At 37.1% G+C, this 15431-nt stretch overlaps 3 protein-coding genes across 3 annotated transcripts; all 3 read right to left on the minus strand.

Moving 5' to 3' along the window:
* Nucleotides 1-768: 768 nt before the first annotated feature.
* On the minus strand, nucleotides 769-3076 carry LOC121743561 (cyclin-D3-1-like). The gene is made up of 4 exons (XM_042136887.1): nucleotides 2502-3076; nucleotides 2218-2413; nucleotides 2001-2137; nucleotides 769-1283 (listed from the first exon to the last, which is right to left on the minus strand). Exons 1-4 carry the CDS (start codon nucleotides 3003-3005, stop codon nucleotides 1119-1121), a joined length of 1002 nt encoding a protein of 333 aa, XP_041992821.1. The 5' UTR covers nucleotides 3006-3076; the 3' UTR covers nucleotides 769-1118.
* A 1985-nt stretch (nucleotides 3077-5061) lies between these two features.
* On the minus strand, nucleotides 5062-9813 carry LOC121744668 (protein IRX15-LIKE-like). The gene is made up of 3 exons (XM_042138255.1): nucleotides 9440-9813; nucleotides 8945-9368; nucleotides 5062-5130 (listed from the first exon to the last, which is right to left on the minus strand). Exons 1-3 carry the CDS (start codon nucleotides 9811-9813, stop codon nucleotides 5062-5064), a joined length of 867 nt encoding a protein of 288 aa, XP_041994189.1.
* A 1626-nt stretch (nucleotides 9814-11439) lies between these two features.
* Nucleotides 11440-14632, minus strand: LOC121745162 (CBS domain-containing protein CBSX1, chloroplastic-like). The gene is made up of 8 exons (XM_042138961.1): nucleotides 14349-14632; nucleotides 13567-13654; nucleotides 13394-13458; nucleotides 13207-13255; nucleotides 12393-12448; nucleotides 12162-12277; nucleotides 11923-11980; nucleotides 11440-11830 (listed from the first exon to the last, which is right to left on the minus strand). Exons 1-8 carry the CDS (start codon nucleotides 14568-14570, stop codon nucleotides 11759-11761), a joined length of 726 nt encoding a protein of 241 aa, XP_041994895.1. The 5' UTR covers nucleotides 14571-14632; the 3' UTR covers nucleotides 11440-11758.
* Between the last annotated feature and the right edge of the window lie 799 nt (nucleotides 14633-15431).

The following is a 15431-nucleotide window of genomic DNA, read 5'->3' on the forward strand; positions in this document are numbered from 1 at the left end:
GCCCTACAAGAAATAGGAGAGATTTGGCTTCACAATATAATAATTTCTTTTCTTCCGTGAATTTCCGCATAAATTCCAGTCAGCTTTGACTGCACTGCGCAATGTTCGTAGAATTATCATAACTTTCTCCACAGAACTCCGATTAAGACATGCAAGATATCCACGCGAAGCTCTTTCGAAGACGAAGAGAATGGCATGTAGTAAACACTGACTGGACTTCAAAATCGCTGGCAGAATGGGCTCGAACAGAGGCTGCTGCACTTTGGCCTTTTTTCACCTTTTTTCTATCTTTTTCTATCATTTATCAACAAACACGTCAAAAATATCAAATGTATAACATATGCAATTTAAGAACATAATTTTCATGATTGACATTTAAAACAAGTCAAATCTAGTCCTTAAAAACATGCAAAATCTGTGTTTGTCATATATGCGGTAGCTTTTTACTTTTCCAGGTTGATTATTCAAATTCTTAATTACTTTTAGGTTTGATAAATGGTAGTAATTGATTTACTGCATAATTAACAAATTTAATTTCCAACTGATTTTGTAAATTGTTGCAAATAGACATTACTCTTTGATTTGTAAGTAAATAGACACACCCAATTTTTCCTAGATCAAAAACATAGTCATTGGCAAGAAAAGGGTAGTATTAAAAATTAATAGGGTGGTAAAGTTAAATTGTGTGAAGAGTTCCAATTAAACATAAATTTGGTAGTATAAAAGCCTTGTAAAAGTATTGTCAATGGCAAAGGTTATTTACCAGAATTCCAGAAAATGAATCTGTTTTATTCCAATGTTGGGATGCAAAAAAAGTAGCAAAGTCTTACAAATGGAAACACACACTAAATTAAGCTCAACAATATGCTTCCATTCCTTAAATTAGGCATGTCCACAATTGGAATCCAGGGGCAGTCTGGTATTTACCCCCATAAATAGAATAAGTGAATCACACACACACACACTTCTCAGTTCTCCCTTTCTCTTTCTTGATTTCTTCTCTGTTTGCAAGTGTTGGGTAAAAGCATTTTTAACCTTTGTTTGCATCCAGCAAGCATACATTATTGTAGAGAGAGATGACTTAGAATGGGGAGTATTGAGGAAGGTGGCTTAATGCCTCAATGCTTCTTCTTGTGTTTCTTTAAAATAGGGTTATGATCATTTGCAACTTCACCATCAATTATTGTTGCATCATTCCAACTGAAGCAGCTTCCACTCAATTCGCAATTTCTGCGTTTTGCATGTATGTCTGAGATAAGCATGCAACACTTTTCCACTTCCATCTGCTCAAAATCCACCACACTTCATTCACTTAATAATGCTCTTATTTTCTCGAATTAATTAAGACAATACTAGCTAGTATAACATATTCTTGAATTATCAATCATAAATAGTAGGAGTAGTATTAGTTTACTTGTACTAAACCAAGTTCATGTCCATGTTTATTTTACTAAAAATATGAAAACATACATTACTTTTTAAGAAGGGAGTAATAATAAAATACTATCAAAATTATTGCATAGGCTGACACATAAACGCAGCCACGTGCATGACGAAAAGTCAAATTCCAGAATCACTATACCGTGGGCTGACGGGTTAAAACAAGAATAGTCAATTTACCAAATAAATTAACAAGTGTGTTACATTTTTGGACATTTTTCAATAATTAAAGATCATAAACTTTGTAATTTTCATAATCCACTAAGCTGTTTCTTATTCGGTAAAATTAGCCATGATACTATGATAATTATTTTTAAACATATGGAAATATTATGTATGGCTATATTAAACATGTTTCTTATGATGGTGGCGGCATGTTTAGAACAGAGAGAGTATTTTGCCAAAAATGTGACTACTTGTTTGTGATTTATAATTCGTTTTTGAAAACTGAAAATCAGACCAGAAGTTAATCATTTTTCGTAAGTTATTTGGCAATATTAAAATTATATGTCACTCACAAGAAAAAGTGAGAAAAATAATTAATAATGTCACCAACCAACCTTACTAATTTGAAGGAGCTCAAACATCATCTTCTCACACTCAACCGCATAGCCGCCGTATTCCCCCTGATTTATTACAACGTGAAGCATCGCCGCACTCGCCACAACACCCGCCGAATATTCCACACACCTCCAATCTACACACATAATTTAACCAATCAAAAATCACACATTACACACACACACACACACACAATGAGATCAAAAGATGAGTCACCGGAAATGAAGGAAATCACTGTATCTTCACAGCTCGCCACAAACTCCAAACGAATCTCCAATCCAAGTCTCCTCACAAAATGATCAATAAACGATAGAGGAGTCACCGGATTCATCCTCCAATCCAGCGCACACAGAATCAAAAGCTCCATTCTCTTAATCGTCGTCGCCTCAAAAAAATACTCTGCATCCTCCACCTTCAACAATCATTCCACAACTAAATTTCTAATTAATTTATAATAGTACAACAACAACAACAACAACAACAACAACAACACTAATTACTTGAAGGTCTACGAGAAGAGGAACGTGAGTTTCCTCAACTTTGGCAGCAATAGAGAGGCAAGCAACGGCCACAAGCTGCATCAGCCACGGCCTCTTCTCATCTCCCTCCAAACTCCGCAAGAATCTGTCGACGAAATTGATAGCGAGGACGGCGGCGGAGGCGGAGAATTTATGATGCGAAGCGATTTTGAGAACGAATTCGACGGCTTGATTTCTAGCTGATGGAGAGATGCGGCTGGATTTGGGAGGCGTAGTTTGTTCTCTGTCTTTGCGGAGGAGGGATTGGAGCTCTTCGTCGTCCCATTTCGAATCGTAATGGAATGGGAAAAGGGGGTGATTGGTGTTGTCGTTTGAAGTGATTTCGCTTTTGCTTTCTTCTTCCTCTTCTTCTTCTTCTTCTTCTTCTTCTTCTTCGCAGTAAAGGGTGTGGAGAGGCGAGGATTTTCGTGCATTGTTGTGGTCCACGGCCATTGCTGTTTGAGAAGAAGGGGTTTTTCTATTCATTTATACTACAGTGGGAGAAGAAGAGAGTAAGAGAGATAAAACCGGTGGAGTTTTTATCATAGGGTGTCACGCTTGCTTATTTAACTTAAGTAGATGGATGTGTTGGTAAATGAAATGATGTTGTGTTTAAATAAATTGGATTCCTAATAAATGCACAAATACTATTATTATAGATTAATAGTTATGACTTATGAGTTAGACTCAGCTCGGATTTTAATAGATGTAATGTAATGAGAAGTAATTGAAAAAATTTATGAAATATGAATCCTAATTTTATATATATAATAAAATATGACTGAAATAAACTAGGTCCATCACTCAGCGTCAAAATGGTGAAGTTATAATAAAATGTAAAAGTGTCAATTAATTATGAATTGGTGAAAAAGCAAAATTATACAATTAACTGTGAAAGGAAGGAAATTCTACTACTAAACTGGAGACGCCATATAAATGAGCAAAATCTAATTTATTTTATCCTAATAAATTTGTAGTTAGTCTTAAAAGCTTATCCTACAGAAAAGTGATGAACTCATAGAGTTGATTGAATCAGTGTATCGAAAAGATGAGTGGCGCAAAAGAATGTCGTACACTAACACAATAAAAAATCGTCAACTCTTTGTTTGTTATTTTTTTTGCAAGTTTACATGTGATGATGATTTGGTTCAAGAGTGTGCGCGTGCCTTCAAATGTGGAAACTTACAAAGTTAGAGCAATATTTTTATTGGATGATTTCTCGTGGTACATACATAGAACGAAACTCGTAGGATTTCACAAAGTGTAGGAGATCATCCGCAGGAGGCAAAAGTGATACGATAGACGAAGAACATGCATAAGTGAATCTAACTCAACCCCGAACAGTTTAGGCAAAGTTGTTGCATTGTGGAATCGACAACAAATTCAAATGACAAAGTTCATAATTTTGGTATGTGTATCGTGCATAAACCTCACGAACTTATTGCAGTCATTGATGAAACCTCATAAACTTATTGTAGTCATTGATGAAGGGAAATGAAATTCGTAGTGTCGGCATCAAACAGCTAAAGCGAACAAAGAACACAAGTGGATTCCACTATCGAAAGATAGGAGAGAGGTCCTACACCTTAAGTAGGAGACAACTACATGAGTGATAAATCGTGCAGGTTGGATCGTTGTCGAGTCAATATAATAGCAACTCAACCCAATAAGGCCTAAGCCGAATCCGACTTGTTAATGAAACTCTCAACCCAAACACGACTATGAAAAAATTAAATTATGGAATAAATGTGTTTTTAGGTGATTTCTTGTATTCCTTAGGGGCGGGAAAATGGGGAGGCACACACTACATAGTACATACAGGGAGGTCCCGCGAAAACAACCACCAATGGAATGCAAACAAACATTAACACCATAGTATTCATATATATATATATATATATATATATTATTTGGTGGGTATAGTTTTTCACCCCAAATTCAAACCGTGTGACACCATAATTCATATCCACTACATCACACATTTGCCTTTTTGGTTTTATTCGGTTTCGTGTAAGGTCGTTTCACATAGAGTTCTGAAATTTGACATACTTATAATGTAAAATTAATTGACCGGCAAAGTAAATTTTAAAAAAGAATTAATAACGCAATGGCAATAAGGGAAAAGCACAAATTCAATTTATGAGTACACTACTACTATGATGGTCCACACCTCTGCATCAATGTTTAACCATTTCTCTTTGTTTTTTTATCTTTTAACCAAACCTATAAACCCACTAGCTTACCTTAATAATTTAATTCTCACTGTCGAATTTGTATTTAATTTAATTTTGAAAGAAGACCTATACATAGTAACTGTGGAGTAGTAACTATAAAGTTTTTTATGGGCCTAATTATCAATGCCAGCTTATTCCATCTACATTCGAGGAACCAATTGTTTAATGACTTTAATTAGTGGAGTTGTCATCCAGTTTAATCATTAATTAACGAATAACTCCAACATCAAATTCGATTGATGCTTGGTGAAACCATCGATTGGTCTTGGGAATTCTCCTCCAAAGTCAAAATGGCCCCACTACTATTGTCAACTTGATAAAATTAGGTAGTGTAATGCAACTTCAAATTTGTTTGACTGCAGATTTATACTCGGTAACTCTTAAAATACCATCGACTACATTATACCAATTTAAATACAAATAATTTGTATTAGTTGACTCCATAAAAGATATCTTTGTCAACGATATATGAACATTAATCTGTCTTCAATTTATAACATAAAATGTGTATAAAGAAAATAGAGGGAGTGACATAGAATTCGTTAGGCCCACTGCTCGGCCCGTGCTCACTTCGCGCTGAAAGCTGAAACTGTATAGTGGGCCTCAAAATGGGCTTCTAAATGCTTTGTCCATATATTGAAATCAAGCTTTAAAAAATGATTTTTGTCTCTAACAGCATCAGCAATGGCGGACCCCCATGCGGAATTCCCACCGGCGTACGGGAATTCCATGGCGGACGTCCGCCATTGTGCGTCCCTTCCACGGATACGGAATTCCGCGAAGGAATTCGCAGTTCCGCGGGGAATTCCGTGCGGGCGTCCGTCATTGCGTTGAAGCCCGCGGAATTCCCTTTTAATGCATTAAATGTTTTTTTTCGGTTCCTATATATACATCCCGTTGAACTTCATTTCATTCGCACCACTTGTATTAACAAGTTTCTCTCTCTCTAAATTTCTTTTATATATCCGTAATGGCCGGTAGTGGTAGTGGTGGTAGTGGTGGTGGTAGTGGTAGTGGTGGTGGTGGGCTGTAATACCCCGACTTTTTCTACCTTTTTATTTATTCTTGAAAGGACGTCGTTTGTACACCTGAAAATTTTTCGTCTTTGTTTCCTTATTGAAAAAAAAACATATTTGGACCTATTAAAATTATTCTTTTACAAGTCCAATTGATTTTCTTGAGGAAGCCCATCTATTCTTTTGAGCCCTAATTCAACTTCATTATTTCCTGCAAATCAATCCAATTAATTCCCTATTTTTTTGTGTGTTTGTTTCACAAATCTGTTCCACAAAATCCGGAAGAAGAGAACAAATCGGTCTTACCCCCCCCCAATCCATGAAATCGGTTCCCATGATCCCACGTTCATCACTCCCAACAATCTTGCTATCACATACTCTACTCCTTTCACTCTTCTTAATTTCATCAATGACGGCCGATTCATCATCTTCCGATGCCAAAGTCCACATAATTTACACCGAGAGACCCGAAGGCGTGGAGCCGGAGCAGTATCACATCAGAACCCTCGCTTCTGTTCTTGGAAGTGAGCATGTTGCGAGTGGTTTTTCAGCCAAGCTTACTCCTCAGCAGGTTGCTGAGCTCTCAAACGGAAAAGATGGAGATTAACGGCGGTTTAGAACTGCGGCTTCTCTGCGGCGGTGAACACCGAACAACAATGAAAAAAAAAAGATACAGAGACGGCGATGCATCTACCGGACAGCCGCGGCAGCGCTGGATGATCAGCGACTTCGGTGGATGGCGATGGCGGCGTGGTTTCGAGCGGATCAGAGCAGCGACGGAGATGCAGAGGCATCGTGCTGATTTTGGGAAAGATTGAGGGATAGAGAGAAAGAAATTTGGAATTCGCAATTTGGATTTTTTTCTGATTCTGAGATGAGAGGGAGACATTGTTGTTCCATAACTTGAGAAGAAAGAGACATGAAGATGGCAGATTCAGAAAGGGACGAGAGCGTTGGTGGAGGAGAAAAGAAGATTGCCTTTTGCTGTTTTGATCTTTTAAAATGAGTTACTCTCATTTTTCAATGAGTTTAGTTATTTGAAGGAGCTGCTCGACGATGAGCTCACTGGCGAGCAACCTGGGGTTGACGGATCGAACAGGGACGGAGAGCGAGGGCCGGGCTGGATAGCTACGAGCATGAACCGATGGGAGAGATGCGAACTGAGGAAGAGCAGAGAGGGAGTTCGTTGCCAAAATTGGGAGAGAATTAGATGGCGAGGCAAATCGCGTGAGAGAAACGAGGGGGAATTGGAGTTCTCTAATGATTTTGAGGATTTTCAGCTTCTGGGAGTATAAAGGGAGACGACTTGTTGTTGTGCTTGTGAATTGAGAGAAGATGGGGATTGGACTCTGAATTGGAAATTTCAAATGGGCAGAAATTGAGGGGAGAGAGATGAGCGTGAGTTTTGGAGAAGAAAGCATTTGGGAATTTTAGCTCCTTTTATTTCTTGTTGGGCCAACTTTAAAATATTAGGAATTGGGCCAAAGAAATAAATGAGATAGAGTATGGAATTTGGGCCAGTAGCTAGGAGCTTCACGGATTGAATTAAAGAATCACATTGTGGTGATCGAGTCGGCTGACCTTATGAATTAACGTACGAGGATTTCAAAATTTCTAAGTAATGTCGAAGGGTAAGATTTAATATCACAAGGATACATGCATTATTTTTAATTAAATGTTTTGTTCTCTAAAGTCTAATTTTTGCATATTATGTTCTTCCATAAAAAGGGTGAATTCTTTGGCAAGCTATTTGAAAACAAAACGGCGGAAAGACTAGTTGAGGATTTAAGAGAAAGAGGTGGGCTTTCTTTTTAAATAAGGGCTATGTCCTAAGTATATTTATTTTTGCAAAAATATGTTTGTCATGCCATATTTTGTGTTGCTATGGGACCTATCTGAAGTGGCTTTTGCCATGTATGGTTAATCGAATTCGGGTCTGACTAGGGAGTGAGTCCCTACTCAGGCTAGTGTACACCCCGTAGATCGTGCGCTATCTCTTTGAGTTGGCCGGTCTAGTGGCTTGGAATGTGGCCACATTCCTTGTCATGTATGTTCAGATATGGTATGGTGATGTTGATGATGTTGAGGTTGATGGCGATGATGATGTTAGTGAAATGTTTTAGTGGCTCGGGCTCTTTCAAAGTTAAAACCTCGAGGTCACTCGTTAATGGCATGATAAATTTTTTTTTCTTTATTGAAAATGTTTTCGGCATGAGTCCACTGAGTGCATCAAGTACTCAGCCCTGCATTTCTTTTTAAAAATGTGCAGGTTGAGCTGTGACGAGCGCGGTGGGTGTTGAGCAGAGCTGGTGAAGATTTGTGTTTGCTTTTAAATGTTCCGAATATATTGTGTCTTCATACATAATATTATTCTTCTCTCGAATGCTTCCGCTGAATATTGTTTCTTTCGCCAAATATTGTTGAGATAATATTTGTTTTGAGTTGTTGATTGTTGAGATACTCTGATTTTATTCAAGCTATTCCCGTTTGTTTCGAGCTATGGTCGAGTTATGTTGTTTTCCCCTTTCTTCCCCGCTTCTTTAATCCTCCCCTAGTCGCGATCAACCGTGTTTTCTATCCTTAGAAAATGCGGGCGTGACATGGGCATTATTGAAATGTATTTTTTAATTTGGTGAAATGTACTTTTCTTTTTTTATTAATGGAATATTTTTCCCTATTTGTGTTGACTATTTAATTTCATAAATTTCTTACTTCCAGAAATTGTTTAATTTGTAAATATGTGAAAATTTTTTATTGTGGGAATTCCTTCGGGAATTCCGCGGGGAATTCTGCCACTGTGTCGTGGGAATTCCGTATGACGCGGCAGTGCAGTAAGAAGTCCATATGACGAGGCAGAAGGTGTTTTTGAGAATTCCGCGGGGAATTCCGCACCACTGCTTATGCTCTAAAGCCATTAACTTATTTCCCAATATCCTAGCGTTATACTGGGATGGAAGACAATAATTCAATGTTATTCCCTCGGCACGTACTTGTAAATATAATAATACTAATACTCGCTAATTATTTAATCTATATGGAGTTATTACATATGCGTTTGTTACATACTATAAAAAATAGCGCATTTAAATTTAGATCAAAAAAAGTGAGAAGAAGAAGGAGTTGTGTAACAAAATCCGTAAGTATGTTTCCGGGCTGCGGCGCCAATTTTCCCGACCAGAAAATGTCCCAACAAATCGACCGTGTCCACCAAATTCTCGCGGCAAAGGAACAAATCGGTGCAGACGCTCTCCACCTCTCTCGTCATCTCATGCACGAACACATGCGTCCCTCCTCCTCCTCCTCCGCCGCCTCTAGTCCTGGCCATAACCCCGGCGGAGAATATCGACGCCATCCTCCCCGGCGTGTCCGGCGAGTACCCGGACGGCCCGTCGATGACGATGACGTCCCACCCGACCTCATAGATGGAGTTGGGGAGGTCGTTCACCGCCAGCTGGCAGTCGGAGTAGAGCAGGTTCTGCACCGGTCTGCACTCTCCGTCTACCTCTCTCTTGAAGTCCTCCATCAGACTGCCCAGGTCCCGCACTTTGGTGGTGAACCGCACGTCGTACGCCTCCACCCACGGGTGCCGCTTCTCGAACCTTAATTTATTATTCACCAATCAAACTTATATATAAATCGACCAATTGATTTTAGGATGGAACTATGATACCTGGTGACGGAGAAGGGGTACTCGTCGACGAAGACGGTGCGGCCGAGGTGGTTGAGGGAGTTCCAAAGGAGGGACTCTTGGGTGAGGCCGAAGACGAGGAGGTTGCACGGGGCGGAGCAGCCACGGAGGACGGAGTAAACAGACTCTATCTCTCCGGGGGACATGGTGGGGGTGGCGTTGGCGGAGGCGTAGTAGAGGAGGGCGTCGGAGATAGGGTCCGGCAGCGGGGATTGAGCGGCGGTGGTGTCTCTTGGGGCGATGAAGCTGAGGAGGAAGGTGAAGGTGAAGAGGAGGAAGAGGGCCACGACCGTCATCCAAATGCAGCTCCCGCTTTTGTAGGGGTGGAGGACTGGGAATTTTCCGGCGGTCTTCATCGGAACCACACAACTCTTTTTTATTTCAATTGTCTTGTGCTTATTTAACATATCATATTTAAAATTTTCAAACTTACACTTCTTTTTTTCATATGTTTTGATATGAGAATTTAATTTTTGGTTTGGCATTAATTAAGTAATAAGACGTGCGGAGGACTTACTAGGGATTGTGTCTCCCAATTGTGGTGGCACATCCCTTGTCTCATTCTTTGTTTTAGTTATGTTTTATTGAATTTCAGTAGTTAGGATTTATGATTTTATTTTATTTTCTAATTAAAAATAATTATTTTGGTTGGTAATAATTATTTAGCTAGGGAAAAATGTAACAACATAAAAATGATTGGGACTAGACATGTTTTTTTAGTTCTAGTGGTGATTATATAATTTTAATCTCTATTTACATTTTAAAATAGAATTAAAGTTCAATGCACTTTGTGAGTTAATTTACACAATTAATAACTATATTCCTTTTTTTTACAATATCGATTTTGATTGGATTTAATTTTGTAATCCTAACATGACTTGGAGGTTTAGTGGTCATATTCATATAGTTTGATGGAGTGATTAAGTGACCGTTATTTATTGATTGAATATCTCTTTTATTTTTTATTTTCATGCTTTTGGGGAATAATTGCCTTCGACGAAATTAATACTATTATCGATATTCAAAGCAGATAGTAGACTATCAAAATCTCATTGTGGTATCAATAGAGAGCCACCTAAAGCCATCGTAATCACAGATCACATTAATGAGTATATAATATTACAATACTATTAATTACGATTAGCAATCACAAAATATATTCTGATTAATTTCGTCTAATATTTTTGGTTGGAAATTCATAACAAAGTGCATGCAAACTATTCAATCACAACATTCAATAAGTTGCGACTTAGTGTGTGAATCTCTTGATGTGAAAGAAACCCACAAATTCATGAGAATTAGTCGTTTGATGTTTTAGTGTCTGAATTCTGATGGATAAACATGGAAAGACAATATTTACAATGATAAAACACAATTTAATTGTCATGGCATTATTCATCAATTGTAATTTTATCATATATCGTTATTGTAAATCAAGCTTAATTAGAAATATGATTTCTTGTAGGAAATATTTTGTTTCAAAATACAAAACAAAATTTAGGCATCAATCTTAACTACGTCTTAAGTACAATATTCTAACAAATTACAAACTTATTGAGTATGCTAGCTATAAACAAAAGTACTTTGCCATTGCATAATACTAGTCGATATAAAACATCTCAGGGATAGAATAAAATATCTTAATATCATTATTTTTTGCATAGTGAAAACAATTGAATATCACATCTAAACTACCACAGATGAAATGTCAGATCAAATTAACCGAATAAGGAATACTTTAATTATGGTAATATCATCCTTATTAACCTAATTTAGCATTAAAATTATTAAATACTACTTATCTCACGTTTATAAAACATGTTTATCACCATCATATCAACATTGAACTCATTAATATACATAGATCTTCTGAATATTAATGTAACTTTGTGTAATCAACCAGTAAAACCATTAGGGAAACAGAGATTGTTCGTATTCAAATAATAATCCCACCCTCCCACCCCAAAAAAAATAATTCAAAATTAAGCGTAATAAATGTCTATTACAATAGCTATAAAGGGCAGCAGAAGCCCGTGAGGATAAAGGTCTACCTATTGATCTCAATCTCACTACAATTCTGGATTCTCACCATCACCACGTGCAAGCAAGAATGCAAAATCTAAATATACAAGCCGGACAAGAATGTACTCGGTTTTGGGGCGTGACCGATACATATGCATTATACATATTACCTCTCTGTGCCGTAATTTCACTGTAGTTGTATGGAGTAATTAGCCACTACATCACAGAGGGTACGTGTTAATTTCACTCTTGCTTAGAGCAACCAGCGGTGAAGAGTGATCACATTTCCTCGGCAGCCTGCTTTATCTGAAGAGCCGCCCTGACAACATCTCCCCTGGTAATAATACCAATCTATCACATGGAAAAATTCAAATTGTAAGAATTGCATTAAGCTGATTATAGCATATTGTGCCAATGCTGTAAGTTGAGTAGAATCACATTACCAGCTTTCCTACAATATCTACTACAGGTAACCGACGATACTTTGTTTTAAGCAATAACCTGCATCATATCAGCATCTCATTATTCCTTTGAATGATTGAATCTGAGCTTGTAGATTGATTCACACAAACTGACCAGTTCTGCAGTTAGTGTTGGCTATAGAAAAACTAACATTTCGAGGTAATTTTTAGATCAACAGATTTACCATTGTTGTACTTATTTAATAAAATGATCAAAATACCTCGCCGCATCCTCAAGATTGGTGTTTTCACGCACAACTAGAGGGGAAGGAGTCATTACGTCACCAACAACCTTCCCATTAGTTTTACTGAGTAACTTCTGAACTTCATTAAATGTCTGCATAAATAGAATATTAGAAACTGACAAACAGGCCAAGTAAAATAGTGAGGATGTTTTACATTGATCAAGGAAATTAATAGATTCAACTCATGAAAGAAAAGTTTATACATACTTTCCAAGTACTATCGACAACTGGAAACAAATTTGTACTATCTTGTTCACCACCACCTAATTTTGATCAATGAGAAACACAACAAAATTATAAGCAATGAGTAAAAAGGTACTCTACTTGATAATAGCTATGTTGATTTAGCCTCTGGAAATTGAAGGAAAGTACAAAAATATGTTAAACTTAATAATTAATATACCGAGAGGAAAAAACAATCTAGTTTACATATCTTATAGTCCCTCGACACATAGGCATATAAACAATGCACAGTGCTGATAATTGCTGCTATAAATGTGTCCTTTGTCTTGCATAATTTTAGGTTTGGTGACTAATAAACAGATCTTCCAATTCTAATGGAATTGTCAGTATGTTCTAGTTTCTGTGTGATTCACTCTTTTCAGTGTGATTCAATCTTCTTGATGACTTTTATGTTTTTTGTTATATACTCAATATGTTAGAGAATAAGTAACTCACATCGGTAATGTTATGTGACCTAGTCTGACATAGTCTCTTGTACTATATATATGTGCTTTTATGAAGTAACGAAATATACCTACTTCTTTTCTCTACTATGTCTCTGTATATTTCTTTACATATCTCTATGTTATATTGTTCTATATTTTTCAGTTTCTTTCTTTTCAAGCTCGTGAATGGAGGGAAAGCAAATCAATATCTGCGATGACTACCTAATAAACTGAGTAACCAGCTTTAACAGGTAGATGTTGTACACTCTACTATAAACTGAGTTTCTATCCTTAGAGGTGCAACTTAGCATAAATACAAGAATATTAAATTGGTTTCACAAATCCAATGGTACCTGAGATGGAGTCAAGTGCCAACAAATCATAGTCGGAAACCACACCGACCTGTAACACCATCACACAGTTGGTCAAGATTTATGATGAACGGCCACCAAAGTCATTACTACTAAGAGGTAGGAAAATTGAGATTTATGTTGCTCTCTACAATGCAAAAAGATAATCATACAAGATACGTAGCATTACCAACTTCCAATCATCATCAACCACAGGAAATCCAGTAACTCTTTTCTCCACAAGGGTGTCCAAAGCTGGGAAAAAATTAAGAGGGTGGCCAAAAGAATGAGCTAATTGAGAAATTCTCAAACCCAAAAATGTACAAATAAAGAAAAAAAAGTAAGATGAAAAGATAGAAATACCTTCATCGACAGTAGTTGTTGGCCTTACAACATGCAATTGCTCTTTTCTAGTCATAAACTCACCTACATTGTAGGTTCTCTCTCTTGCCTGAAAGATTTAAATGCATGTTTAGGAAAGGTGAAGATTGGTTATACTTGTGCTTGGGTGGTAGCTTAGACATTAATAATGGAGTACTCCATAAGGTAATCCACCAGACCACCACATACTTATAGTTAGATGGATCTAATAATTTTGAGTTCGTTAGATCATCTAATCCTACAAATATTCAGTCACAGGCATTGTCAATCTAATATGGAGTATCACCCAAAGTAGACGCCCCCTCAGTATATCATTCTATCATCATCTCCATAGAGTTGCTGTGTCCCCGGATTGCTCCAAAAAAATGGGCTGAGAACTACAACATGGTTATAATGGCCACATGGATAAACTAAGGATGATAAAGCAGGTTAATCTTACGAAAATTGATGGGTATTGGAGGTTTATAGATGGCAAAAAGTCCTAATAATACAAGCATTTCATGTTTTTGTTAACTCTACTAGATGCGAACAAATTTTGCAGAGTTCAGGAACGTCGATAGATACAGCCCAGATACAAAACCTCATAGGTATTCAACTCTTCTATTAAATTCTCTGTGTAACGATCTTCATCACTAGCTCTAATACACCTAAAATAGTAGTACTACATCATTACAGCTTTGATTGCTTAAAAAACTCTCGTATTTTTACTTTCAATTACGCAAATATAGACAATAAGTAGCCAAATTCCAGGGGCGATTACTTACGGGAGCCGAATTGGTGGCACCGGCGGTGGCGACAAGCGAGCGTCGTGATTCAGCAAGTTGAAGCCGCCTCCGTTTGCTGGTGGAAATAGTAACCGACAGATTGGGGAGAGGAGAGCTAGTGTAGGAGGTAAGGACGCAGGGTAAACTGCGGCCGTGAACGAGAAGATCTGCTCCTGAAAGTGAAAAAACAGAGGGAAACTGTGCCAAAATAATGGAATCCATGGATGTGGAGAGGGTATGGAAAAAAGCAACAGAGAGATGTAGAAAGAAATGAGATATTTTCCACATCTTGCCTGTATGCTGTTTATAGACTTGCAATGTTCAACCAAGTTGGGTGCGTGATTAAGGACTTGTTTGGCAGAAATCAACGGGTAATGATGTTTCCTGCAAAATTTGTCAAGTTTCATAAATTAATTAATTGAAACTATAATTAACAATAATAAAAATAGGGAAAAATTGTTACTCCCTCAATCCATGATAGTTTGTCCTATTTTTCCATTTCGATTTGTTCTACATAGTTTATCTCATTTCACTTTGATAGTGGATCTTATGTTTCAATAACTCATTCTACTCACATTTTATTATAAAAATAATATATAAAAGTAGGATTTATATTTCACTAATTTTTTTAAATTATTTTTCATTATATTTCTTAAAATTGAAAAAAAATATCTAAGAAGAAAGTAGTACTATTAAAGAATGACATCATCTACCTTTCCCAATAATTCTCAAGAGCACTGTTCGTGAATAGTGTAAAATTGTACTCCCTTTCAGCCTCTCGCCAAACAAGCCCCAAATATGCTAGCAATTTAAGCGGTACTGTTTAAACTTTAAACGAGTGGTTCAGAATTAACTTCTAGTTCATTTCATTTACAAATTGATGCAAGCTACCAAAATCAAATGAACCAACTAGGTTGGATTCATTGACTTGCGGTAGGGGATGGGCATCGTAAAACTCGAGTTTTATTGAGATAGCTATGTAAATACTCCCTCCGTCCTATAAAGATTGCCTCATTTTCTATTTATGTACGTTCCATAAAACTTGTCTCATTTCACTTTTTACAATTTTTTATAGTGGACTCA

The sequence above is a fragment of the Salvia splendens genome, chromosome 8, assembly GCF_004379255.2.
Source record: "Salvia splendens isolate huo1 chromosome 8, SspV2, whole genome shotgun sequence".
NCBI lineage: Eukaryota > Viridiplantae > Streptophyta > Magnoliopsida > Lamiales > Lamiaceae > Salvia > Salvia splendens.